This window comes from Orycteropus afer, unplaced genomic scaffold, assembly GCF_000298275.1.
Source record: "Orycteropus afer afer isolate SDZICR_OR568_19922 unplaced genomic scaffold, OryAfe1.0 scaffold00217, whole genome shotgun sequence".
Taxonomy (NCBI): domain Eukaryota; kingdom Metazoa; phylum Chordata; class Mammalia; order Tubulidentata; family Orycteropodidae; genus Orycteropus; species Orycteropus afer.
Genome location: NW_006921804.1, coordinates 2822043 through 2847426, shown reverse-complemented (window position 1 = coordinate 2847426; position 25384 = coordinate 2822043). Strand labels below are relative to the sequence as shown.

General features: G+C 54.4%; 4 protein-coding genes across 4 annotated transcripts in view; 1 reads left to right on the top strand and 3 right to left on the bottom strand.

Annotated features, from left to right (window-relative positions):
* Positions 1 to 646, bottom strand: part of MUC1 (mucin 1, cell surface associated) — a 4373-nt gene extending 3727 nt beyond the window's left edge. The window contains exons 1-2 of the mRNA XM_007948499.1: positions 589 to 646; positions 64 to 79 (exon numbers count right to left, since the gene is read on the bottom strand). Of these exons, the coding sequence (XP_007946690.1) occupies positions 64 to 79; positions 589 to 646 (74 nt within the window). The remainder of the gene's footprint in view (positions 1 to 63; positions 80 to 588) is intronic.
* A 2795-nt stretch (positions 647 to 3441) lies between these two features.
* Positions 3442 to 13357, bottom strand: THBS3 (thrombospondin 3). Its single transcript, XM_007948495.1, has 23 exons — positions 13279 to 13357; positions 12061 to 12267; positions 11230 to 11486; positions 11024 to 11126; positions 10260 to 10286; positions 9999 to 10081; positions 9861 to 9912; positions 9586 to 9734; positions 9000 to 9140; positions 8713 to 8790; positions 8195 to 8347; positions 7880 to 7990; positions 7687 to 7794; positions 7187 to 7346; positions 6745 to 6863; positions 6554 to 6606; positions 6076 to 6269; positions 5727 to 5905; positions 5566 to 5614; positions 5140 to 5336; positions 4723 to 4895; positions 3590 to 3729; positions 3442 to 3500 (listed from the first exon to the last, which is right to left on the bottom strand). The coding sequence occupies exons 1-23, from the start codon at positions 13355 to 13357 to the stop codon at positions 3442 to 3444; spliced, it is 2871 nt and encodes a 956-aa protein (XP_007946686.1).
* Positions 13358 to 14268: 911 nt separating this feature from the next.
* Positions 14269 to 19546, top strand: MTX1 (metaxin 1). The gene is made up of 8 exons (XM_007948614.1): positions 14269 to 14778; positions 16258 to 16327; positions 16460 to 16539; positions 18000 to 18092; positions 18251 to 18433; positions 18559 to 18635; positions 19080 to 19234; positions 19332 to 19546. The coding sequence occupies exons 1-8, from the start codon at positions 14269 to 14271 to the stop codon at positions 19544 to 19546; spliced, it is 1383 nt and encodes a 460-aa protein (XP_007946805.1).
* Positions 19547 to 20216: 670 nt separating this feature from the next.
* On the bottom strand, positions 20217 to 24558 carry GBA (glucosylceramidase beta). Its single transcript, XM_007948493.2, has 11 exons — positions 24532 to 24558; positions 24038 to 24125; positions 23588 to 23779; positions 23329 to 23475; positions 22902 to 23035; positions 22523 to 22695; positions 22029 to 22266; positions 21500 to 21724; positions 20934 to 21097; positions 20445 to 20561; positions 20217 to 20322 (listed from the first exon to the last, which is right to left on the bottom strand). The coding sequence occupies exons 1-11, from the start codon at positions 24556 to 24558 to the stop codon at positions 20217 to 20219; spliced, it is 1611 nt and encodes a 536-aa protein (XP_007946684.1).
* Positions 24559 to 25384: the final 826 nt, after the last annotated feature.

Here is a 25384-nt window from a genome sequence, read left to right as displayed (position 1 = left end):
GGATTAGTGGTGGAGAGTAAGGTGCTGGCTGATTTCACAGTGCTTTGGGTGGTAGTTGTGGACCCAGAAGTTGTAAACACTGTTGTGGAATTGGCATCCCTGGCAGCTGTAAGAAATTGAGGTCACAGAGTCAGAATTGGAGGACAAATCAGAGCAAGGAAAAATTAGTCTCTGACAACTGGAGAAGCAATTCCAGGAGGATTTGGGGAGTGGACCGCTGGCCAGGCAGCATCAGGGAGCCCCCCTGGGTTGGCCCTCCTCCTCCTTCCTGTGGGCAGCCTCCCTCTCTCCCTTTGCTCCTGGCTTGTGCATTTCTCTTTTCCCAAGATTGACCTCTCCTGACTCCCCTTCCCTCTCCCCCCCCCAGACTTCTCTTCTGGACATTCCCCTGTCCCCCGACACCCACTTTCCTGGGGACTGCCTCTTCTCAGCCTGTCCTCAGCTTCTCCCCTTCATTCCGGTCCAGACTGGGCCACCCTTGTCTACAACTCCTGCCTCTCATGGTTCCATCTGCCAAGAAGCAAAGCCCACAGAAACACTGGCAATGGCGTGAGCAGGGCAGCTTTCTCCCCACCCCGTACCCCTCACCTGAAAGCACTGGGAGTAGCAGCAGGAGGAAGAAAGGTGACTGGATGCCTCCTGTCATGGTGGTGGTGAACTGGGTGGGGAGGGGGTAGAACAGACTCAGGCAGGCGCTGCGTGTGAGGTGAGGTGGAGCAGGCACAGGTGCCTGCTGCTTTATACCAGTCTCCCGCCCTAGGCCCAGCCGGAGCAGGTGACAGGTGACAAACCACTGCCTCCTCCCCCTTTCCCTACCTCTTACCTCTTCCTCCTCCTCCCCAACCATTCCTGGCCCCTCAGGTAAGTGGGCTCCAATCACTAAACACTCTGAAACCTGTTTGTTCTCCAACTGGCCTCCCCCTTTTGACAAGCACTCCCTAGCTCCTGGAGGGGTGTGTGTGTGTGTGGAGGGGGAAATCTGGGACCTGGGTCCCCAGGGCTCTAGTTTTGGCCCTAGGGCAAGTTAGAGGGAGAGAATGGAACAGAGAAATGGGCTAAGTCAAGGTCCTGGACAGCAAGGCTGTGAAAGCCACCTCTAAACCCTCCATTCCACTTCACCACTCATTAGGTCTATCGAAGTCCCACTTTGAGGGCTGAGGGAAAAAAAGGGGGGGGGGAAAGGGTTTAATAATTACTAGAGTAAGTGCTAGTTGTGGACTCCCTCCCCCCTACTACTTCACGGAACAGCCCCACCCTTCTAACCTATCCCTGTCCTGTCCTGTTCCACATGCGGTTTTACCCTGAAACCCACAGTCCCCGCCCCGGCTGGACTTTCCAGGAGGCTGGGTCTCTCCTTGGCTTTTTCCCTAGCTGGGGCGAAGGAAGAAATTTCCACTTAAAGAAGGCCGAAACATGGGCTCCGCTGAACCCTAGGGTCCTTCCTTCCCAGCCTTCCACTTTCCATCGCCGAAGGGATGGCATTGCTGGCCCGGCTTTCCTGCCCTCTAGTGGTTACGGGAGCCTAGCGGGCGGGCTGAGTCCCGGGCAGCCTGAGAGGTTTCTAACCCGGGCCCGGGGAAAAGGAAGTTGAGCGGCGCTGCCTAAGAGGGTGTCGGAGAGAGCTGCGGAAGACAGAGTCCCGGCGGGAAGGGTCAATGCCATAGACAGACAAAAAGAATGTACTGGCGACCGACAGGCTGGGAGCTTCAGGAAGAGGACTCTGGGGCGCGAGGGGGCGGTGTCTGGAAGCAATGGCGGTAAGTGGGTGGGGTCTTGAGGTTTGTGAAAGGGGCGCCGAGTAACGTGGGAGAGGACATCGGAATGTGGGAGGGGGAATGGGATAGGGGTGTGTTTAGGCAGTTACGTATTTATGAGGCAAAGAGTAGGTGGGGCGATGGAATGGTATCTGAGGGCTTTTGGGGGAAACAGAACTAACATTTGGAAAGTAGATTGTTTGGTATCTGGGAAAGGTAGGCATTTGGTGTGTGTGTGGGAGCAAAGCTGTATGTGAGGTTGCGTAATTTGGGAGGACCGGGAAGATATTTTAGAGGGCAGACATATTTTTCGGGGTACAAGGAGTTATCGGACCACAGTGGCACATGGAGTTTAGTTATCAGACCGCATCCGGTGGTCCCGAGTTGCGGTCTACGCTGACAGAAGTACTTAACGTTTGTATTAGGAAAACAATTTTTATCTTCAACGAGTACAGATCGAAACACAATACTTGAAAAACACTTTGGTGCGACGCCAAAGCGAAGGCAGTTCTGGGCAGGAAGCAAAGGACCACCGTTCCCGCGGGCGAGCGCGCGCACGCGCGGCTCAGCCAGGTCGGCGCCGCTTTGTACGGCTGCGGGACCCGGGGGCGAGCGCGGGGCAGGGGGTGGGGCTGACGTCAGCGCTCCCGGGCCGGAGAGCCGGGGACGGCCCCCCCTCCACAGGTTAGAGAAAGCTCGGGGATCTAGGTGGGCGGCCTCAAGCCCCAACCCCCAGCGTTGCCAGGCAACAGCCATTCAGTTCCGTTGCTGGGACACTCGTTACCATGGCGACAGCTCCGCGCCGCGCAGTCTCGAGTATTTAAAGAGCAAGCGCGCGCAACGCCCGGGCGTCAGAAACCGGCCTTCCGGAATACGGAGGCCTGCTCTCTCACACCTCTTCCCATCCCGTTCACCCCAAACCAGGCGCCAAATCTCTCTGGCCTTCAGGAGGAACCCACTTCCCAGCTCACCCCCATTTCTCAGGCCAGTCCGGCTTCAGACCATGGGGAGCGGGATCCCGGGCCCCGGGCGGGCGGGAGGGACGGGACGTGGTGCAGTGTTGTTCATTCCCCCGCCAATATTGCACTCGTCCCGGCCTCCGGCCCCTCCGGCCCCCCGGCCTCCCCCTCACCCCGAGCAGAGCAGCTCCTGCCCTCCTGGCTTTCGACCCCGGCTGATCTCAGACAGACTGGAGTGTTGCTGCTGCCACCGTGAGTAAGTAGGGCTTGGGAGGGCTTTAGCCATCCTTCGAAGAACACTCATCCTTCACCTAACCCCATCCGGCGCCTTCCCTCCTCCCACGGCCCAAACAGCTAAACTGCCCCGAGATCTCTTAACTTTTCATCCTACCAGGCTTCTTCCCTTATCCCTCTCAGGTTCCTTCCTGCTCCCGGCACTGTCCCAGCAAATCCCTAAAATAAGCAATTGCACTGGATTAGAAAACAACTGGAACTTTATGGCAATGTGTTGTTAACGTTCCTGGGTGTTATCTTTTCTGGGGTGAGTGCCTGAGAAATACCCCTTGAAAACTTCCCATTCCCCGCTCCTCTGGGGCTGAACTCCTGGTGGGTGCCAAAGAAGGGTCTGTGTTTGGCTGAGGGGCTGTAGATTAGACCACAGGGTCTCCAGGATGAACCCCAGAGCCAAAGGATCTAAAATCAGTATTCTGAATCCGGTGGCCACCTCCTCACACCCTTCCCTGGAGCAGCTGCCTCCGGAGTGGCTCAAAGTCCTCGGGCACTGTGTCTGAGGAAGGGGAAATGAGTAAGGTCAGAGGATGTGGCTCTCCCACAAGGGCATGAGGGGGTCAAGTCGATCTTGGTCTAGAGCCTCACCATTGCATCGATACTGGAGATTGGACCAAATGATGTTTTCCTGGGAGAAGCAGAATACACCGAGACGCCCCCCTCGCATGGATGTGTCAATGATCACCCCAGAATCTGCTACTAGCTGAGGACCCTCATAGAGCTTCACCCTGTCCGGGAAAGTGGTGTCCATTGGTGCTGGGGTGCCAGTGGGCACTGTGCCACCATGTCCTGGCCCTGCTCATCCCAGCCCCCTTTCAGTTCACCAGGCTGGAGAGAGAAGGGAGGGAGGGAAATGGAGGGAGGGGGGTGCTTTTCTCAGGCCTGGGGCCCCTGACTCTTTGTCCAGCCCCCTTTGCATCTCAAAGCACAAGCCGAATTTCTAGCGAGGATTGGGTTGCCATGACGATGAGCACAATGGGCTGGGGGGTGAAGTCACCCGCTTCCCAGGCTCTAGTCCACTTCTCCCTTATCCTCTGCTCTGGCCCCCCACAGCCCCAGGCACCTTAAAGGGGAACCAACCCAAATCTGGGTTCTTGGCTGTGGAAAGTCCGGCCTCCAGGCAGACCCATTTCCCCTCCCTTTCCTGTCACCAGTTTTCTGCAGCTCCAGCTCTCCACCAACTAGGGGCACTAGTCTGAGGGAAATGCAAAGTTGTGGACAAAGTGCTGAACTGAGAGGCCTCAGCTGTTGTTACTCAGAGCTGTGAGGACTGGGCCTGGGTTTGTTCTTCTGTAAATGATGAGTCTTTTCAGGTCAGACTTAACATGGCATGTTTTGGGCTGTACTACTAAAAGGGCTAGATGGGATGTGCCCCTCCATAGATGGGTCTAGGGTTTGGCAAATTCCAGAGAACCCTACAGCGCATCTAGCCCAACACCCTCATTTTACTGAGGGGAAATGGGGCACAGAGCAGGAAGAACTTGCCCAGTATTGCATATAAGTACTTGGCAGCACCAGCCAGAACCCATGCTGTCTGATGTTAGGAGGCAAGATGAGCTAAGGCAGCATGTTTGTGGTGAGATGGGTGGTAGAGAGAAGTAGCCCCATTCCTGGCCCATGGTACCAAGGAACTGAGGAGAGGTGAGGTCACTGGTACGTCTCAGGTAAAGGGTAAGGATAAGGGCAGGCCTGGGATCCCCTAGGAGGGCCCCACCCCTCACCGAATGTAGCCAACTTGAGGCCGGTGCAGTAGCTGCCAGCGGTAGGAGGTCTTGTCTCGCCAGCCCACATTTCGAGGGTCAGTCCACAACAGTCGTACCTGATCTGGGGTGTGGCCGGTATGCCACAGGGCATTCCGGAGGTGTTCACCTGGCCCAGACACTGATGTCACTGCCTGGGGCGCAATGACAAAGACAGTGGGGTCAACTACAGGGATCAGAGTAAGGGGAGACAACAGGCGGTAAGTGCAGGTGGGGAAGGGGTCAGGGTGATCAAATGGCTCTGGTGCCCAAGGGAGTAGACCTCCAGGCCAGATGGCTGGGTAAGAGGGTTCCCACTCAGGTAGTGGCAGAGGTCCTATAGATAGGGGGAAAGCTTGGGAAAGGGCTCTGGGCTGGGGAGTCTGGGCAACTGGGGACCTTGAGCTGCAGTCCAGGCTGGGCAACGGCCCGGAAAGGTGTGGCCTGCCAGTAAGTCTGCTCCGTCTGCTTCCACATGACCACGTAGAAGCGGCCACTGTCCTGGTAGCTGAAGAGAAAGCCTGCGTAGTCATCATCTGTCACTGTGTTCACATGGAAGGTGCCTTCAAAGTCCACACCATTGAAGGCTGTGTATCCTGGGTTAGGGAGAGAAAGCTGGGGGCAGCAAAGGTGCTGGTGGCAAAGAGAGAACAAGGCCCACTGTGGGGTGGGGTGGGAAAGGATGCCTGCTCTATGTGTGGTCAGCTTGCCCCACCATCTTCTTGCTCCCCCTTGTCCATCCTTCCTGTCCATTTCCTCTCCTACCCTTTGCCCCTATAGGATTTCTCCATTCCGAAATGATTTAACTGGGTGTTCCTTACATACCAACTGCCAGGCCGGGGTCACTGTTCATGGTCTGAACGATTTCCATGCCCTGGTGTTGTGCAGTAAAGAAGAAAGCCCTGATCCAGGTGCACTACCCTACCCAGATCCCACCTGGTAGTCTGCTCTGACAATACCCACTCCCACCCCACTGCCCTAATTACCTGGTTGAGCACAACCCAATTTGGGTCGATCTGAGCGTCACCCTCAGGATCCAGAACAACGGTCTGATAGGCCCGAAAGTCTGTGAGGGTCACCTCTGCACTTTCAGGACAAACATCCATGGGGTCGACCACAGCGTCATTGTCAAAGTCATCCTCACATACATCACCCACGCCATTACCTGGGCAGAATGAGGCAAGGAGCTCAAGAAGGCCCTGGTTACTGCCATTAGCCAGCACCAGCACTGGCACCTTTTGGGCCTTGTATACCTGACCCCCCTCCCCACCCCACCATACTCCCCAGCAGGGCTTGCCACTTCCCCTAAGCAAGCCCACACCAGTCCAACCTTACCATCTGAGTCCTTCTGATTGGGATTGGGAACCAGGCGACAGTTATCAGGACCAGGGGGCACATAATCTGGGATGCCATCATTGTCATCATCCCCATCACACTCATCTCCCAGTCCATCATTGTCTGAGTCCAGCTGGGAGCTATTGGGCAGCTGTGGACAGTTGTCTTTGGTGTCCTGATGTCCGTCTCCATCGCTGCCCAGAAAAGAAGGGACCAAATAAAAGGCTCTAAAGGTACTACAACACCTTCTTCCTGTCTTCTGCTTAGGTGTCTCTCTGGGGACTACCCTCCATCCCTGTAGTCAGCTAGATGGGGTGAAAGTCCAGCAGTAGGATTGGAGGATTGACTATGGGAATGACTCCCTGCTCAATAGTGGTAGAGAATTAAGGCTAAACCACAGAAGGAGTTGAGAATGTAGTAAAGGAAAGGAAAGTAGTCCCCTGTGAGACCTTCCATTCCTTGGCCAAGACCCTACTACCTGTCTTCATTGGTGTCACAGACATCTCCCACCAGGTCACTGTCTGCATCTGTCTGAGAAAGAGGGGCCTGTTCTCACCATCCCTCTTGAAAACTCAAGAGGGTGACCTGACCACTTCCCATCCGAGAGGCTGGGTCTTCTTCATCCAACAGTCTCTCCACCCTTCCCCTGCCCTTTCCATTCCCCTGTACCTGGGTGGGATTACTCATTTCAGGGCAGCTGTCACAAGCATCTCCCACTCCATCCTCATCTCTGTCTGTCTGTAGTGGGTTGGGGACTTTAGGGCAATTGTCCAATCCATTGGGGATACCTAGAAGACACAGGGGTAGCACAGGGTTATCGCTAGGACATATCCCATTCTTCTAGGTTGGCGAAAGCCTCAAGCTTTGTCTCTTCACCCACAGGGCAACTGGCCAGGAAATCGGCCTGTACTTTGCCCACCCTCTCACCAGCACCCTCCCTATTCCCACCTCATGTTCTCACTGAGACCTGCTGCAAGTAATCTCCCTCACCTAGGCCAACTTCCACAAGCACACCTTCCATAATTCTAACAGACTTCCTAGCCTCCCTGCCTCACCCCCAATGCAAATTCTTACAGGTTGTCCAGCCACCCTTTTAGCCCTAGGCTCGCACCATCTCCATCCACATCATTATCACAGGCATCTCCTTCCCCATTGCCATCGGTGTCCTTCTGGTCGTTGTTAGGAACATTGGGGCAGTTGTCACAGGCATCACCAAATGAATCTGTATCTGAGTTCTGCTGGTCCTTATTGGGGAACAGCCGGCAGTTGTCCTGGGCAAGGGAATGGGAAGGGAGAAAGGTCAGACCTCCTCCAAAACCACTGGCCACCTCGCAACTACCTTGTCCTGCTGTCCGTGTCTTAAGATCACCACTCCTGTGACAGGCTGTTTGGAACAGCCCCATCCCACCCAACCTCCATGTAGTCTACCTTGTCCTGGGCACCAGGTTTTTGTCTTTCTAATTTAGAGTATTGGGGTCCCCTTCCTAGAGAGTTGCTAGGAGCCAAGGAGAGGAGGGATTATGGGACAAGGCAACAGAGACATGGGGAGGACAGAAGGCGGGGAAGCAAAGGAACCAGGAGCTAGAAGGGGCAGGATAGTTGGGGAGCCACCTCAACATTCTTGATCCCATCCCCATCGGCATCATCGTCACACTGGTCCCCAACACCATCATTATCAGCATCTTCCTGTCCAGAGTTGGGTGTCAAAAGGCAGTTGTCCTGAAGGTCACGGAGAAGAAAAAGGTGGATGAGTTTTGACCCGACCCAGTCTGGGGCTCCCCCTCTCCCCACTCGCCCCCTGCACCTGCTTGCAGTGTTTGTTGTTGTCCATGCAGGGCAGCGCCTGGTCCGGGTAGCCATCAATGTCTGTGTCAGGCCCACACACGTTCCCGTTCCCTGCCCAGCCCACGTTACACTGGGCAGCACAAAAAGTGGGCGTTAGTAGTCTGGGTTTGCTCTCCACATCCCACCATTTTCCAGACTTACCCCACCAATCCCCAGGCTCTGACCCACCTCCCTTTCCTATGAAGGCTCTTATCCCAGTCCCTAAACACATCTACCAGATATATCCCTTCCTCTAGATTCTCCCTTTTCTTTCCAAGCTCCAGGCCTAGCTCACCGAGCAGGATACTGCACCATTGCGTTCAAAGAGACAGTGAGCGTGGACATGGCAGGGGCTGTGGGCTGGGCTGTGGCAGGTCCGGGCGGGGAGGCAGCCCTGGCTCTGGTTGCCCAGGAAACCCAGGCGGCAGGGGCCACACTTGAAAGAGCCCTAGGAGTGGGAAGCAGTATCTCAGGAATCAGCTGGCCAGGCACCTAGCACCAGCAGCATCCCCACCTGAGGGGTGCAGGATGGGCACTCAGCTATATGCCAACTGTATCAGTAATATCCTTGAGGATCTCATGACAACCTTTCAAGGTAGGTAATAGCCTCATTTCTCAAATGAGGAAGCTGAGGCTTAGAAAAGTTAACTAACTCACTATATGTCACACAGCTAGGAAGAAGCACAACTAGAATCCAAAACAGGTCCATACAGAGGACCTGTTGTGTATAGTGCCCTAGGGAAGGAGAGAAGCAGGAAATCTGAAAGGGGTTGCTTATTCCCACTGCCCCAGATACACTCAGTGTGAGCTCACCACAGTGTTAGTGCAGATGGAGTTTGGGTCACAGCCACCATTGTTGCCATCATTGCATTCATCGATATCGTTGCAGACCTAGAGGGACAGACTCAGGGTGGAACCAGATCTAGGGTGGGTCACCTCAGAGGGCACTGTGAACACTGGCATTCAGGCCAGACACAAAGCCAATGCAAAACCAGCAGATGAGCCAGTAGCCTCATGTCATTTATTACAGCGGTCCCGTGTCCAACCCAGAAGCCCCTGGGAGGCCAAGATCCCTGTCCACGCACCCTACCCGACCTGACCTGTTTGCTGGCCCGGGCGTAGTCGATGCCCACACCAGAAACCTGTGTGCCCTTGTACCCTTGAGGGCAGGCCTCACAGTGGAAGCCGGGCATGGTGTTGATGCATCTGGAGCCTGGGAAGCAGGGGTCAGCATGAGCACACTGTGGGGCCAGATAAGAAGACAGGTCAGGCTCCTCCCAAGAAATTTTGATCCTTGCCCATAAGAACTTCCCTACAATCATGGCTTCTGGTCTTTTCAGGAACTCTCCCCACCCAATTTCACTGTGCTCCTGGCTTGGGAGCCCCACCCCAGGCTCCCTCTGGATTCCCTTGCTCCCTCCTCATGCCCCTGGTTATCTGTCTCAAACTTTCCCTGCACCCCCCCCCACCCCTACTTGGAACCCCTAGTTCCTTCCCGGTGGGTCCTTCAGCCTTTACCCAGGGCCTTCCATCTCCTTCCCTTCTCACATACTTCCATTCAGGTCTCCAACCTCTCCTAAACTTCAAGTGCCTCCTCTTCCCACCACCATTCACCCTACTTTCCTAGGCCCCTCTTGATCCCCTTACCCCAGCTTTCTGCACCCTTCTGGGCTCTGACTTCCTTACCTCATTGATGTCAGAGCAGTGGGTGCCATTGCCCTGCAGGCCAGGGGGGCAGGGCCCACATCGATAGCCAGGGTACTCATACACTTCCATGCAGTCCACGCCTCGGAAGCAGGGGTTGGGGCTACAGTGGGATCGTTGTTCATGGAAGCCTGGTGGGCAGGCATAGTCAGAGCCATCCAGAGGGCACCATTCCGATCACCACAAAGGGAAGCAGAAGCCATGGGGTGGGGAGCACAGCCATGCCACCTGCAGTCCTGCCCTGCTCTCCCACTCACCGCACACCTGACACTCCATGATGGTGTTTCGGATCAGGGACATTTCCTTCACCTGGCAGAAGGGTAGGGAGGAGTCAGTTTTCAGCATCTGCCACTGCACCCCAGAATCAGTGCCACCCTTCACTGGCCCACCCAAACCTGGTCTCGGATATCATCCCGCAGCTCCACCAGGATCTGGTTGAAGAGGGTGAGTTGGGTGACCAGTGCCTTGGTCTGCTCCCCTGTCAGGGCCCAGGGTATGGAGAGGCTCAGAACTGCAGCAACATCCCTGGCCCCTCCTTGCGGTAAGCCAGCTGCTGCTACCATCGCCCACCCCCCTACCTATAAATCCCACCCTATTCCTGGCTGAAGAGGAAGCTTCAGGCAGCTGCTTGGGGCCTTCTGCCCACCCCTACTCACCTAGGATGGAGTGGAGTGCACTCGTCACTAGAAAAGAGAAGAAAACACAATAGGGATGATAGAGCTATGAAAAGGGCCCAGCTGAAGATGACGAGGAGGAAGAGAGGGGTAGGGACCAGGGACAAGGGTTGGGGACTCAAATAACGATGGTGGGAGAGGGCAGAGATAACAGCAACCAGCACTAGCTCTCCAGTTAGGCAACAGGCCCTTTACGGGAATTGCCTTATGATAGTAGCAGAGGGAGCCACATGAGAGGTGACCCAAATCAGGGCCAAGACCCCAAAACATTCTATTTCCTTTCTGCCAAGATTTTACCCCAAGAGCACTTTCTGTGAAAAATCTGGAAGAAGTGGGTGTCTGACTTAGGAAAGAACCCATGAGTACCGCTAACTGCCACAGAGAAGCTCCTGATAGAAGGCAGCTGCCAATGGGGATTAAAAAAGACAAAGACTTCTATCTCAGCCAAGACCAAGCAATTCACTTTCTCACCCCACCTCAGAGTTACTCTCTTGGATTGTTGTATTTTCCTAGCCACCCTGGTTGGCAGGATGACTTAAGCAGTGACCCACACTTCCTGGGATGGTTGTTTTCAGAGATCTGAGTCAGAGATGAAGGAGATTGGGGGCATTAGGCTTAGAGGCCCACGGAATGGGTGAGGAAAAGGAATGGGTGTTAAGGGGAAGGGAGGTCATGGGAGGGAGGCTACTGCACACCACAGGCAGGATCCTGTGTCCAGGATGTCAGCTAACAAGTCCCCATGTTACCTGCACTGTGGATGGACTCGTCTCCCTGGAACGGACACTCACTCAGGGCTCCGACACGGGCCATGGACCCGCCTAGAATCATCTTCATAGATTCCACAAAGCCCTAGGTGGACAGGAATACTGTACAATGGGAGGAACTACCAACTCTTCCTCCAACTAAAAGCAAAGTATTTCTCTAGAAATGAGTGTCTTGCCTTCATACTCACCTGCATCCTCAAATAAGCCTTCTGTCCGGTCCTAATCTCTAGCCCATCCACCTCTGCTGGAGGAATGGGGGCCAGTGCTGGGAGGCCAGAGTGCTGGTCACCCAGTTTGCAGTCCACATAGAGCTGCAGGGCAGGGCTGGGTCGGGATGGTCCTCGGAGTCGCAGGAGAGCAGTGTGTGTGCGCCCATCGGCCAGGCCTGCTTGCTGTAGGTTCACTGCGTGGACTTTGCCATCCTCCCGCTGGTACCGGACCAGCACTGCCCAGGAGGGGATGTCAATATAGGCACTGTCCCCCACCCCCCATCTCCTACTTGAGCCTTGGATTGATTCTTTTTCTGGATACTACGTCTCTAGGCTACCATTCTTTCTTCAGCTATATATCTCAACAAGTTGTATACAAGAGAGATGCACTAATTTTTTTTTTTTCTAAATTGGTTTAGACTAGAATTTACTCTCCAGTGGCATCAGATCTCCCTATCCCCCCTTACGATGGCAGCTGGTTCTGTACCCGCTGAACTGTCATCCCAGGGATCTGAAGGTCCTCTTTGTGTCACTGCTGGAGATACCCACCTGCCAGGCACCCTCAAGTACAACATCCCACCCCTACAAATTCCAGGCCTCACCCTGCTGTTCAAGCACCTGGCCTCCTGAGGCACCTCCTAAGCACCCCACTACCCCATACCAGGTACCCCTCCCCATGCCTGGGCATAGCCTGATAGAGCCATGGTCCCCAGTGGAGCACAGGAGAATTAAGAGGGACCTGGGAGTGGAGGAGAGGAAGCGTTGCTCAAGGAGTTTACCGCTGCAGGAAAGGAGATGCCCACCAGTCACCTTTGTTGATCTTGCCCACGACAGAGGCCTCCAGCCATCGCGTGTTGTCCTGGCGAGAATAGAGACCAAAGAGGACACCACCCTGCTTGGGGGGCAGGCGGAAGGTGGTCAAGAGATAGATGTCCCCAGCAGTGAGCAGGGCTGTCCGGATCTTCTCCGCCACAGCTACCATCTGCCGAGACTCGCCCATAGTCAGCAGGTCAATCACTGTCAGACAGGAGTTATCAAGGTCAGAGAAAGGGGTCAAATGCTAAGGCCTCCCATCTCTCCTAAAACCTCAGTGTTGGAATGTTCTTCATCACCCCCTCCTACTACCACTAGGCACCATTAATCACCTCACTCAGCCCTTGTGGAGGCATTGGTCTACCACCCTCTGGGGACACACAGGCTTGAGGTTCACTTGGGAATACAGAACCAGTGTCTTTGCAAACTTGAGATGCTTCCACCAGGTGGCGCAAGGGAGTCGCTGTGCTAATCCCAGGCAGGAGTGGCACCTGGTGCCCACAGCAAAGAAGTGGGAAGGCAGATTTCCACTGGAGGATTTGGCTCTTTCCACAGCCCAATACTCCTCCTCCCATCCGAGGGGCTCAGCACACTCAGGATGAGAACAGCTGCCCACTGAGGGCTCCAGCCCTCCCACTAGCTGGGCTCTCCCATGGGGACGTAGGACCCAGCTCTTCTGCCTCCTGTGTACTGGCCAATCTGTGGTTTTCCCTCCAGCTAGTAAAGAATCTGTGTCTGTGTCATCTGCTCCAACTACCTCTTCCACACCCATGGGCCCATCTCACCACCAGACCTCCGGGAGAGAGCCCAGACCTCTTGGTTTCCACCCCCACCCCATCGCTGGGCAGCCAGGAACCAAGGACACAGAAGTCCAGGGTCCCACACAGGGTACCTACCTTAGAGCGGCTCTCTCAAACCTTAGGGTGCCTGGGGATGCTTAGACCCCAACCCAGCCAGGCAACCCCAGCATCCATCTCCAGTGCCCCTGTCCTGGCCTCATACCTGACCCTGGCCAGCTCCCACCCACCTACCACCCTCTAATGCCCATTTCTCCCCCACTGGACCATAATTACACCGACACTAGGCAGGATAACACTCTTTTCTGGCTTAGTTTCAGGTCTCTTCCTCCGTTCCCTGGCCCATACATTTTGGCTACCTGGGCTGGAGGGATCTAAAGTATCAGGGAAGGGTCTAAGGGGAAGGACACAGGCTTACCCTGCAGGTCCTGACTGGCAGATGCGAAAGAGCAAAGGAGGAGAAGAGCCAGGGCCCCCCGAAGTTCCTGTGTCTCCATGCCGCTCAGCCGGCTCACTACCCCTGGCAGGCGGGCGGCTGGGAGGGGAAAAGGCTAGGCGGAGAGAGCCGGAGAGTGGGGCGGAGGGACCGAGGAGAGAGTTGAAGGGGGGGCCGGCAGGCGGGTGAGGGGGGGCTGAAACAAAGAGCTGCCAATCACCCTAGAGGCAACCCCAGCTCCCGGAACTAGGGGCATTGGGATAGCGTCCTGGAGGGCCCTCTGCCTCCTACCCTTCCTTACTAGCCCCCTCCCCTAGGTGCCTATCTCCCCTAGCATCCCCTTGTTGGGAGCCTAGGCTCACAGCACTACCGAATGCTACTGTTTTCTGGAAGCCACAGCTGGGGAAGCCAGGAACTCCTGGCAGAGGCAGTGCCAGACAGTGGGCATTATTCCACAGCTGGCATGAGAGGATGCCAAGGGAGTGGCCAAGACTAGCTTGCTTAGTGCCCAGGGGATGCCCACAGGGCATGAAGTTTGCTGTTCTGACAGAACAACAACTCTTTATTGGGGTAGGGGTCCCCTGACATGTGCCTGTGCCTCCATTTTCCTTCATTCTAGGAAAACTGGAAGTGTCAGATGCGAGCTAGAGGGAGCATCTAAAAGAGTGGTCAGTAAGGTCAGAGTGAATACATCAGAAAGAAAGAAGTGGCAGAAGGAGATGAGGGACCAGGCCAGAAGCTGGGGCCAGACTGAAGAACACTGGGGGTACTGGCTGACGGGCCGTGACCCGGATGAAGCGCTGGGGCGTCTCTGTTCCCGTTACCAAGGCAACAGCTTACGAGCCCCACCGCCCCACCCCCTCCCCAGGCCCCAGCCCGGCCTCCACTCCCGTCGCCGCCACCGCCCCTGTTTTGTTTCCATAGCGACGGGCGGCGCGGGGCCGGCTCCAAACATAACGCGCTGTGGAAAACATGCGGCTCGGGGGACCCCCCCGCAGGCCTCGCTCCGGGAATGACCACGAGGGGCCCTCGAGCCATCCAGGCCACGTGCCGTTTTGCGAGAACCTGGAGGGTCGGCCAAGGCGCCTGAACACCCCCTCTCCTGGGCCTGCTATGCCTTCAGGAGTTCGGGGCTCCCCTCGGCCCAGGCGCTGTGACTCTCCGACGTGCTTGAGGCCAGCAACCCATCCCCCATTTGGCGACCGCCTCTGGTTCTGCTGGCGGTCGCCCTCCCTGGTTGCCTGTGGCCCCGCCCCCTGCCGGCTAGCGGCCTCTCGGGTCTTGAGAAGCTGCGCTTTCTCTGGGGCCAGAAGAACAGGAGGGGCGGCGGCAGGGGGCGGTTCTGCTCCGGGGACGGCCTTTGAGCGGCGGGAGGTGCTTCCGGGACAGAGGGCGGGCAAGATGGCGGCGCCCATGGAGCTGTTCTGCTGGTCGGGGGGCTGGGGGCTGCCGTCTGTGGACCTGGACAGCCTGACCGTGCTGGTGAGGAGTGACGCTGGCACCCTCTGTTGCGCTCTGGGTGACTAGGGAGGGGATCCGAACTAGCTGAGCATCCAAATTTTGCCGAGAAGCCTCAGCATGGGGTGCACTGGGGAAACTGAGGCCGACCAAGAGCAGATGTGGCAGATGTGGGCGCAGTGCACTGTGTCTTACCAGCCTAGGCTTCGTACAAAAATGCAGAGCGGCCTGTTCGGGGGTTCAGGAGATAGTTTCTCATCTTTACTTTGTCATTTAATGGTTGTGTGACCTTGGAGCGATCCCTTTTCGGGTGCTCTTCTTCATCCGAGGTTTACTAAGCTAGGCGATCTGAGGGATCTCCTGCGGCTTGACATTCCTGTCTTCTCCTCAGCCATCTTTTTCTCCTCCTCGCTAAACAGTATTGACAGAGCCTATTGTTTGTTATTAGGAATTCTGGTGGCACAGTGCCTAAGGCATTTGACTGCTAACCAGAAGGTTGATGGTTCAAACCCACCAGCCACTCCGCGGGAGGAAGACTGGACAATCTACTTCCATAAAGATTGACCACCTCAGAGACCCAGTGGGGGTTGCTGTTAGTCCCAGTCAACTGGATGGCAGTGAATTTGATTTTGGTTTGGTTTATTGTTTGTTAGACCAAAAGGCCCCCAGTCATGTTCGGTAGAAAGAGCTTTGGAATCAAAAACAGACAGGCTCACTTCATTCAGACATTCATTCTGTAAGCATGTGGTAGGTCTCTTCCCAATACCAAACACTGGCATGAAAAAATGAGTAAGAGTTGGCCCTTACTCTCCAGTTGTTTACAGTCTTGTAGGGAGAAGCAGGTATGTATGCAAATAAATGCAATAAATATTCAGTTGCCTCCAAAGGAAGGTTGGGCAATCTGCTTCTGTAGTGATACCACCTTGGAAACCCAAGGAGGGGTTGCTATGAGTCGGGTCCGACTCGACGGCACATAACAACAACAACAAATATAAGTAGGAACAGACTCTGGAAGAAGGATACTGCTTAGGAAAAGCTGCTGAGTATAGATGTTCACCAGGCAGATGGGAGGAGAGGAGATAGAAGCAACAGTTTTCCTGGCTGAAGGAGCAGTATTTGTACTCATGGACCTGTTCTATCTTTCTGAACCCTATGTTGTTCATTTGTATGATGGGAATAATCACACCTGTTTCTTTTTTGTGAGGCTAGTACTAAGCAAGGGAGCTCTGATGGCATAGTGCCTAAGGCATTTGACTGCTAAACAGAAGGCTGACGGTTCAAACCCACCAGCCACTCCTTGGAAGGAAGATTGGGCACAATCTACTTCCATAGAGATACTGTCTCAGAAACCCAAGAAGAGGTCTCTATGAGTCGGGATTGACTTGACAGCAATGAGTACTAAGGAAACAGTGTTGTATTTAAAGTATTCAGTAAATGTTATTTCTCTCTTTGATTCCTCTGTGGGGGCCATGTCCCTGGCCTCTCTGCCTTCTTTCCTTGCAGACCTATGCCAGATTTACTGGTGCCCCACTCAAGGTGCACAAGATCACCAACCCCTGGCGGAGCCCTTCAGGTACTCTGCATCCCCTGGGGGGTGAGGAAAGGTGCGAACAAAGGGAGGAGCAGGAGACATGCAGGGATGTGATGCAAATGTGTATTAATAGGCAGCTAAGGGTCTGGTGGCGTACTTCTCTCTTAATGTCAGGGACTCTGCCTGCCCTTCGTACCAGTCATGGAGAGGTCATCTCGATGCCACACAAAATCATCACCCACCTTCAAAAAGAGGTAGGTGGCTTGGGTAGGGAGGCTGCCAGTGAGGGAAGTTCAGTCAGTTCAGTATAGCACACATGTATTGAGCACTAGATATATGCCAAGCTAGACACCGATGACAGCACTTCAAGGAGCACACAGTCTCATGGAGGAGACACATAACTTTGGTGTGATATAATAAGCTATAGACCAGAGATTAAGCTCAAGGTGTTTGGGGGATGTTTGGAGGTACAGTGCCCTTCTGCCCACTGTACGAGAAGGGGGGGAGGCACAGGCTGATGACACATGGAAGGGACAGGAGAGTGGCAGAAAGTGGTTGGCTCAGATGAGGCCTTCAAAGGTGAGACAGGAGAGGGACCAGGTTGGGCTGTATTTGGGGCTCTGGATGGACACACCCTTGATGGGAAAATTGAAAGAGTATTCCAGGAGTGGGGAGGCCTAGGCTTTGCTCCTCACTCTTTCATTGACCATGTGACCTTAAGCAAATCACTTAATCTCAGAGCCATAAGCTTCTAGGGAATTTAGCTAGGATGCTTCCCAAAGGTTCTAGCATTCATGGTCTATCCAAGAAGGAACACGTTGCCAGAAGTGAGACCTTCTTCCTCATTTGAAAGGTGAAGGAGCTGAAGAGTTAATGGAAGCTTGAGAGCCGTGGAGAGGAGATTTCAGCTAAAAGTCAAGGACCCTGGCAGGGGCTGGAATGACTGCTCTGATTCCTCATATACGAAAATTGCTTTTCCAGTTTCTAGAGTTTTCTTTAAATTATTTCTAAAATAGCTACATTAAGGGGAGAAACTAGGCTCAGAAAGATTTTAGAATCATGCTCAAGAGGTTTATTTGGGGACAAAGCTTACTTCAGATGTGGAGGGGTGTGCTAAGGAACTGAGACTGGAGCCTGGGAAGGTAGGGCAGGCTGAGACCTGAGGTTAGGGGTAGAATGTGTGTGTGGTGGTGGCACCTGGACCATGGAATGCAATAGAAGAAATAGCCAAAAGCTGGGCATTGAGGGAGCTAGTCAGGGGGTCCTGGGCATGGGTCACTGGGTCCAGGGAGAGTGGAGATAGCGTCCCTTGGTTCCTGAGGCATGGACCAATGCCCAACCTGCATCTGAGCTTCACTCCACTAGCTTTGTGGTGCCTGGGTCTGGGAAGTTACCGTTAGAAAGTTGCTGTCAACAGGCATGCTGCCAGCTTTCCGTGGAAACTCTGGGAGCTACTCCTAGTTTGTGGCCTGGCCTTCCTTCCTCCCCCCAGTGGGTGAGGGACCTTGACAGCCAGTGGCCTCCAAGACCCGAGCTTTCTGCCAACAGCAACAGCTACTGGCTGGACCCAGGCATGGGGCTTTAATGGGATGAGCTCTTTGCTCTTTCTCCCCTACACTTGAGGCTGGTGGGGGGGTTACCATACAGGATGCCTACCTCCCTAAAGTGCCTCAGGAGTCTCCCAGTGTCCACTTCATGGGTATTTCTTCCACAGAAGTATAACGCCGATTATGACCTGTCAGCCCGGCAAAGGGCAGACACCCTGGCCTTCATGTCTCTTGTGGAAGAGAAGCTACTCCCGGTGCTGGTGAGTGTACCCGGACCTCCGAGTGCTCGTGGTCAGTAGGAGATGGGTCAGGCACTCAAACAGAAGCTCAGAACACCATGGGGGTCAGAGGCCCACCCTGAGCTAAGCAGGAATACTGGCTCAAGACTTGCCTCTTCCTTCCTGGCTATCCAATCCAGATACATACTTTTTGGGTAGATGCCAAGAACTATGTCGAAGTGACCCGGAAGTGGTATGCAGAAGCGATGCCCTTTCCCCTCAACTTCTTCCTGCCTGGCCGCATGCAGCGGCAATACATGGAGCGTTTGCAGCTGCTATGTGGGGAGCATAGGCCAGACAATGAAGAAGAGCTGGAGAAGGAGGTACCTCTGGGGCAGGGAACTTGTTGTAGAGATGAGCCCTGAAGTTACAGCCAGGAATGGGAGTGCCTAGGAGTGGGGTGACCCTGTGCCTGCAGCCCCAAGCCCACCTTGTGTCCTCCCCATAGTTGTACCGAGAAGCTCGGGAGTGCCTGACCCTTCTCTCTCAGCGCCTGGGTTCTCAGAAATTCTTTTTTGGAGATGCGTGAGTCTGATCTCCAGAGGGTTAATGGGTGGCCTGGGAGGAGATACATGTTTAGATGTAGCCACAGGGGCTAGGTGGGTTGAGGCCATTACAGGGCTCTGGATAAGAGGTCCTCAAGACAGACATTGGTCTGGTGACAGTGGGACTGTGTGTGAGGCTGAGCCTCCTTAGTGGTACAGGAGGGTGGGAGGGCAGCCAGGCACAGGAGGGGCCTGCAGGGCTGCAGGGCACTCAATGTGCCCTTTATGCAGTCCTGGGATAGAGCCGCATTCAGGGCCAGACTGGCGCCACCTGGGGAGCCCTTCCCACACCAGGTCCAGAACTGTGTGTCCTCTCCTCCCCTGATGACCCCCTGCTGCCCAGAACCCACCTCCCAGGGCCTAGACTCTTTCAACTCTCTCTGCCTGTCATCCTCCTCCATTCCACCCTCTCTCTCTACTCCAGCCCTGCCTCCCTGGATGCCTTTGTCTTTAGCTACTTGGGCCTGCTGCTTCAGGCTAAGCTGCCCAGCGGGAAGCTACAGGCCCACCTTCGGGGGCTGCACAACCTCTGTGCCTATTGCAGCCACATTCTCAGCCTCTACTTCCCTTGGGAAGGAGGTAAGGGGCAGGTGGGTGGATGAAGACCAGCCCTAAGGAGAGTGGGCAGGGATCCAGGAACCAGCCTCCGTGCCCACTTCCCTTCCTTGCCCCTCAGCTGAGGTGCCACCTCCACGCCCAGCACCAGCCGGCTCAGAAACTGAGGAGGAGCCATACCGGCGCCGGAACCAAATCCTGTCCGTGCTAGCGGGACTGGCAGCTATGGTGGCCTACGCCTTGCTCAGTGGCATTGTCTCCATCCAGCGGGCAACACCTGCCCGGGCCCCAGGCTCCCAGGCCCTAAGCATGGCTGAGGAGGATGAAGAGGAATGAGTTGTCCCCATTTCCCAGGACTGATTTTTCTACTGTCATGCATTCCAGAGGCCACATGCCTCCCTGTTGTCAGCACAGCCAGATAAGGGGTACTACTCCCCAGAATAAACCTGCTTACTGACTGAGATCAGACAGTCTCTGCTTTAAGGGGCCTCCATTTGGCCTTGCTGGTGCCATGGGGTCATCTGGGGGGCCTGAGCCTACCCACTGTACTGGGCTTCTGGACCTCCTGTGCCCTGATGCTTGTAGTGCCTCCCCAAGGGCCATCTGCATCTCCAGGAAAGACAAGCAGGGCCAGTTTTGGGTCAGCTTTCCTAGTCTCTTCCTTTCCTTAACCTCCGCCTGCTCCCCCATCCTGTGTTTGTACAGTGAGCTCACCCTGGTCCTGGGCCCAGTTTCCACAGACAACCAGCACATAGCACACGCTCACACAAGCATGGGGGGCAGGAGGCCACTGGGGCTTCCTGATCCTCTTTCTAGGGGCCTCCAGCCCCTGGCACCAACTAGAGGGGGAAGTGAGTCATCCAAACCACTGTTTGTGGGCTTACATCACCATAAGCTCTCCTTGGCCCTGCTGTGCCCTCTTTAGTCACAGATAGCATGTGAATTGTCTCTGTCCTTTTAATGTCCAAGCTGAACCCAGGTGCCTGTGGCTTGGGTATCAGATCCATCACTGGCAACGCCACAGGTAGGTATGAATGGAGTAGCCAGGTGCCATAGTCTCCAGGAAGCCCACGGCAGGATCCTCAATGGTGAGAGGCACATCCTTAGAGGAGCTGGAGGGCGGGGGAGGAGAAGCTGAGTGTGTGATCTTGCCAGGCCTGGTCCCCTGCCACAGCCCCCGGGGTTGCTCAAGCAGCTTCACCCCCAGGCCCCCAGCCCCTGCTACTGCTCTCACCGGTTTAACACAACTACAACTGCAGAGCCATCAGGTCGCATCAGTGCCACTGTGTCCAAGTCATTCTTCTCACTGGCAACCAGCCCCACTCTCTGGGATCCCTCAGGAATGAACTTGCTGGATGTAGGGACAGGCATCATCAGGGACCCTGGCCAGCCCCTCCTGGCCTCAGGGCAGCTCCCTTCGCACCCTTTCCACCCCACCCCACGGCCCCTGTCAGAACTCTGCCATAAATCTCGAGGCCTTGAGCCATGGTGCTGGGCACTGGCCCTGCCCTCCTGCAGCCCAGTCCCAGCACTGGGCATTCAGGGATCATCCATATCTCTGATGCCACCGAGTCACTTCCTGCCTAGATGGTGCAAGAGGGGACGGGCGTGCCCCTCCCAAGGTTCACATCCTGAACACCTTCCTGCTCCCTGTGTGGTGATGTAAGCGTGCTACAGGGGATGACAGGCCTGGTGTGGAATGGGGGTGCCTGCCCTCACTCACCTGAAGTGCCCAAGGTGGTAGAACATAGGCTGTTTGTAAAATGTGTCCCTGGTGATGTCCACAATGATGGGGCTATCAACAAAATTGCGCACCCAGTTGGGTCCCCCTTCAGGGTTCAGGGCAAGATTCCAGTCAGTCCAGCCAACCACGTAGTAGAGAAGGTTCTATGGTGGGGACAAAGTAGACAAAGGCTCAACCCTGGGGTCCCCAGAGCATGTAGTTGAGGGTCACATGAGGGAGAGAGAGAGAGGCACAATGGGTGGCTCAGGTCTGTGAGAGGGACACTGATAGCAAGACCTTGGGAGGAGATGGCGAGTGTAAGGATGGAGGCACCCTAAGCTGAGAACTCTGAAGCAGACGCAGCTGCCTGAGACCCGAGCAGGTGGAAAGAGAATTATGAGGTATGCAGATCTGTGAAGGGAAGGCAAGCTGGGGAATTCTGGTATCCCAAAATTTGCCCCAAAAAGTGGCTGGGGAAAAGATGGAGAGGAAAACCTGTCAGGCTGCTGTGAGACTAGGAAGGCGTCCGAGATGGTCTGGGATGTGCAGAGACTCGGGTGGCTCACCGTGATGATGCTGTGGCTGTACTGCATCCCTCGGTCCCAGGAGCCTAGCCGCACACTCTGTTCCCAAAACTTAGAGCCCACACAGGCTTCTGAGGCAAAGAGCATGGTGTTGGGAAATAGGCGGTGTGTCTCACCCAGGGTGGCCTTTGCTGGGGCCAGAAAGTCCAGGTACCAGTGCACAGCAATACCATGAACATACTTAGCTGCCTCTGGGTCTGCCAGTACCTGTAGCAGAAGGGAAAGGACAACTGGGGAAGGGGAGCCACTAAACTTGGATCCCGAATAGCAGGTCCTGGGAGAAACTAGGGAGCCTGAGAAATGGGTGGTAAGTTGAATACAATTAGAGGTGCTCATAGTGACAACCAAGTAGATGGCCCTGAAAGTCTAGAGGGGGTGGTGGCCTGGGCACATGGACACGGATGCTCTAGGAATCATGTGTTAGCAGGGAAGGTACTCCAAGTGTGGGGAGCCAGTCATTTGGATGCTGGACTAGAGTCACGAAGGTACTCATGGAAGTACTGGGCCTTACCACCTGGGCCCAGTGGGGCAGCAGCAGGCGTTGGTCATCCAACATGAGCAGATGGACATCACGGTGAGTACTATTGGCGAGGGTGGGACCCAGGTCACGGGCGATGAAATCTCGCTGGTGTTCAGGAGTGAAGCCCAGGCACTGGAAGGGGTAACCACTAAACAGCCCTGCAGTAGGCTCATTCTCAGCTGTCACAGCCCAGAATCGTAAATTATGCTCAGCGTAGGCATCCAGGAACCTGGCAGTGGGAAAGGGTGTGAGGGAACTCAGCTGAGAAAGGGGACCAAGACCTTGGGGGATGGGAGGCCCAATGGGATGGGGTAAAACTAAGGAACTCAAAATTAAGGGCCCTGAATGTGAAAGGCCCAGAAAGTTGAGACATGAGTTGAGGATGGTCAGCTCTGGAGGTGGAATCAGGTCAAGGGTTGGGATATAGACCAAGGTGTCCAAGAGCAGGGCTGGTCTAGACTCCCAAAGCCTTGCTACTCCCTTACTTGACAAAGTATCTGGCCCAGGTCTGGTGGTAGATATCCCCTGGCTGACCCTTGAGTGACCCCTTCCCATTCACTGCCCCATTGGTCTTGAGCCAAGTAGGTGATGTCCAGGGACTGGCAAAGAGTGAGATGGGGCGTCGGGTCATTTCCAGGACTCGGTGAATCAGGGGTATCTAGAGACAGAAGTAGGGAGCAGAGAGACACCCGAAGTTGGAACATAGAAAGACTGGCCCAACCAGTGCATCAGGCCCGGCCATCAGTCCCCACCCTCCCACCCCTAAGACAAAACAGAAAGCAGGGGCCAGATTCTACATCCCTCTGCAGACTGCCTTAACCTGAGGCTTCTCAATCCCAGGTGTCAATGTCATCAAGCGCCCACCTTGAGCTTGGTATCTTCATCTGGGAGGCTGAAGTTGTACAACTGGAAATCATCAGGGATGTCAGCATAGGTGTAGGTACGGATGGAAAAGTCACAGCTGGCCATGGGTACCCGGATGATGTTGTATTCTATTCCTGCAGAAAAGTATGACCAAAATATGGGAGTCAGTCAATAGGAGAATATGAGTACGCAACATACTACTTGTTGGTCCTAAATGTCTGAGCCAGGGCCAAAGGAAACTTGGTCTCCTGGGTTGAGCTCTGTAGATCCAGGCACCTGATGAAGCACAGGCTTTTGAACCTAAGAGGCCTCAAGCACTTAGCATAAGATGGATAGGTAGTGCTGGGCGAAAGTCAGGGATGGGTAGAAGTCAGGCTCATAGAAAAGTGTCAATTGCCCTATGCCATCTTGGCCCCCTTCTCCTCACCTTCTTCAGAGAAGTATGATTTGAGAAGCAAATTCTGTGCAGGTGGTGAGAGGGCAAGGATGTTGAGAGCAGCAGCATCTGTCATGGCCCCTCCAAATCCCTTCACTTTCTGGTATTTCTTTTCTGGCTGCAAGGTCAGTAGCAGCCCTGAGGACATCCACAGGGAATAAAGGGTGAGAAATTCCATAGTGATCACTGACATGATTTAGCTCCAGGAAGATCTCAGCTGGACTTCAGGGGTGAAGGGTGTAGTGGTTACCTTTACTTGTACGACTTGTCTGGATGGTCCCCATACTCAGCTCCATCCGACGCCCACTACGTGTGCTCTCATAGAGGCTAAAGGTGCCACGGGCAGGAAGTGTCAGGGGGTCAAGAGAGTCACAGTACGTGGCATTGCAGACACAGACCACTGAGCTATAGCCAAAGCTTTGAGGGATGCAGGGGTGAGCACCTGGGAAGGAGGAAATACAAGCAGAGGCAAGGACTGAAGAATGAGGCCTGAGAGAATGGGCACACTGCTTGGAAAGAGACTGCAGACAGGTGTCAAAAATCCTCTCACGGTACCCCCACCCCAAGGTTGGTGTCTATCATTCAAAAGGATTTACTGAGAACCTACTGAAGTCCACCACCAGTATACCAGAAGGCTACCAGAAGACTATAAGGCAAAAAGGAGCATTAGTATTCCCTCTTCCCTCCTTGATTCACTTACCTGATGCCCATGATATTGCCTGAAGTAGAAGCAATCCCGTGAGGCTGACAGCCACGATGCCCATCCTACCCAGGTGCTTGGGACATTCCTGAGAACAAAGTGAGGAGTGGGTAGAAGGCAAGCCCCTTCTACACCTCTCAACTACTTTCCTGGGCAGGGCTTGGCTGCCTGTGGGTGCCCACAGCTTGGTCGCCCACTTTTACTAGGGTGGGACAAGGCCCATAGGCACTTGAGTGCAGCCCTCCCTCCAAACCCTACAGTTCACATCTACTGGTGATAGCTCTTGGCCCACCCCAACAGGGATCCTCCTTCACCTCTTCTTCCCATCCATTTTTCCCTCCACCTCTCTACCCCTTCATTTGCCTCTGGCTCTAAAGGACAGGATGACCTGAATTTGAGGAGAGTCTATCTTCTGTAATTGAATTCCAGAGCCTGGGTGCCTAGGATTCTGGAAGTAGCATGATAAGACTGATTGCGATCCTGGGTCCACTCACCTCTCTGGAAAGACTTGAAAGCTCCATCTCTTCGGGTTCACTGGATGGGTAGAAGAAAAAGACACCGGGATGGAAATACCTGCAGTAACTATAGACACTGGGGTTAGCCCTGCGGGTTAATTCCGGCTTCACGGAGTGGCTGGGTCATGTGATGACTACAGGAGAGTCACATGATACAGGAAGTGAGACAATTGCAGCCATATTTGTAAAGGGCGATTCGTTCCTTCTGGTTGATGACGATTATAACTGGTTGCTGTCAGTCGATTGTGACTCTTGATGACCCTGTGTATGTCAGAGTATTAATGTACTCCATAGGGTTTCCAGTGGCTGAATTTTTGGAAGTAGATCTCCAGGCCTTTCTTTCCGGGTGCCTCTGAGTGGCCTTCAAACCTCTAACCTGTTGGTTTGCAGCACTTTAACCCTTTGTACCACCCAGGGGTTCTTATGGGATTATACACCCTATGAAACTCTAGAAGTGTGGATGAGAACTTCAGGAACATGCCAGGACAGAGATCTGAACGGAGGATTAGGTAGAAACTCCCAAATCCCAGAGGATGGGGAACACAGCAGGCACAATGGTTTCTTGAGAAAAAAATTTAAAGCATAATACTAACAAAAGAGTTCATTATGCAAACTACTGAAGCAGAACTAGATTATGCAAATCCGACTCGATGGCAAAACAACAACAACAACAACAACAACTTCAGAGAAGATTAATACAGCTTTGCCCTACAGAGACCCAAGAGGGGGGTCAGACATTTACACAGATAATTAAAGACAAAAACAGTAACAAGTGTGCACGGAGAGCTCTCTGAGACAAGGAGGGACCCTTCATGGATGGGTAGTTATCCAG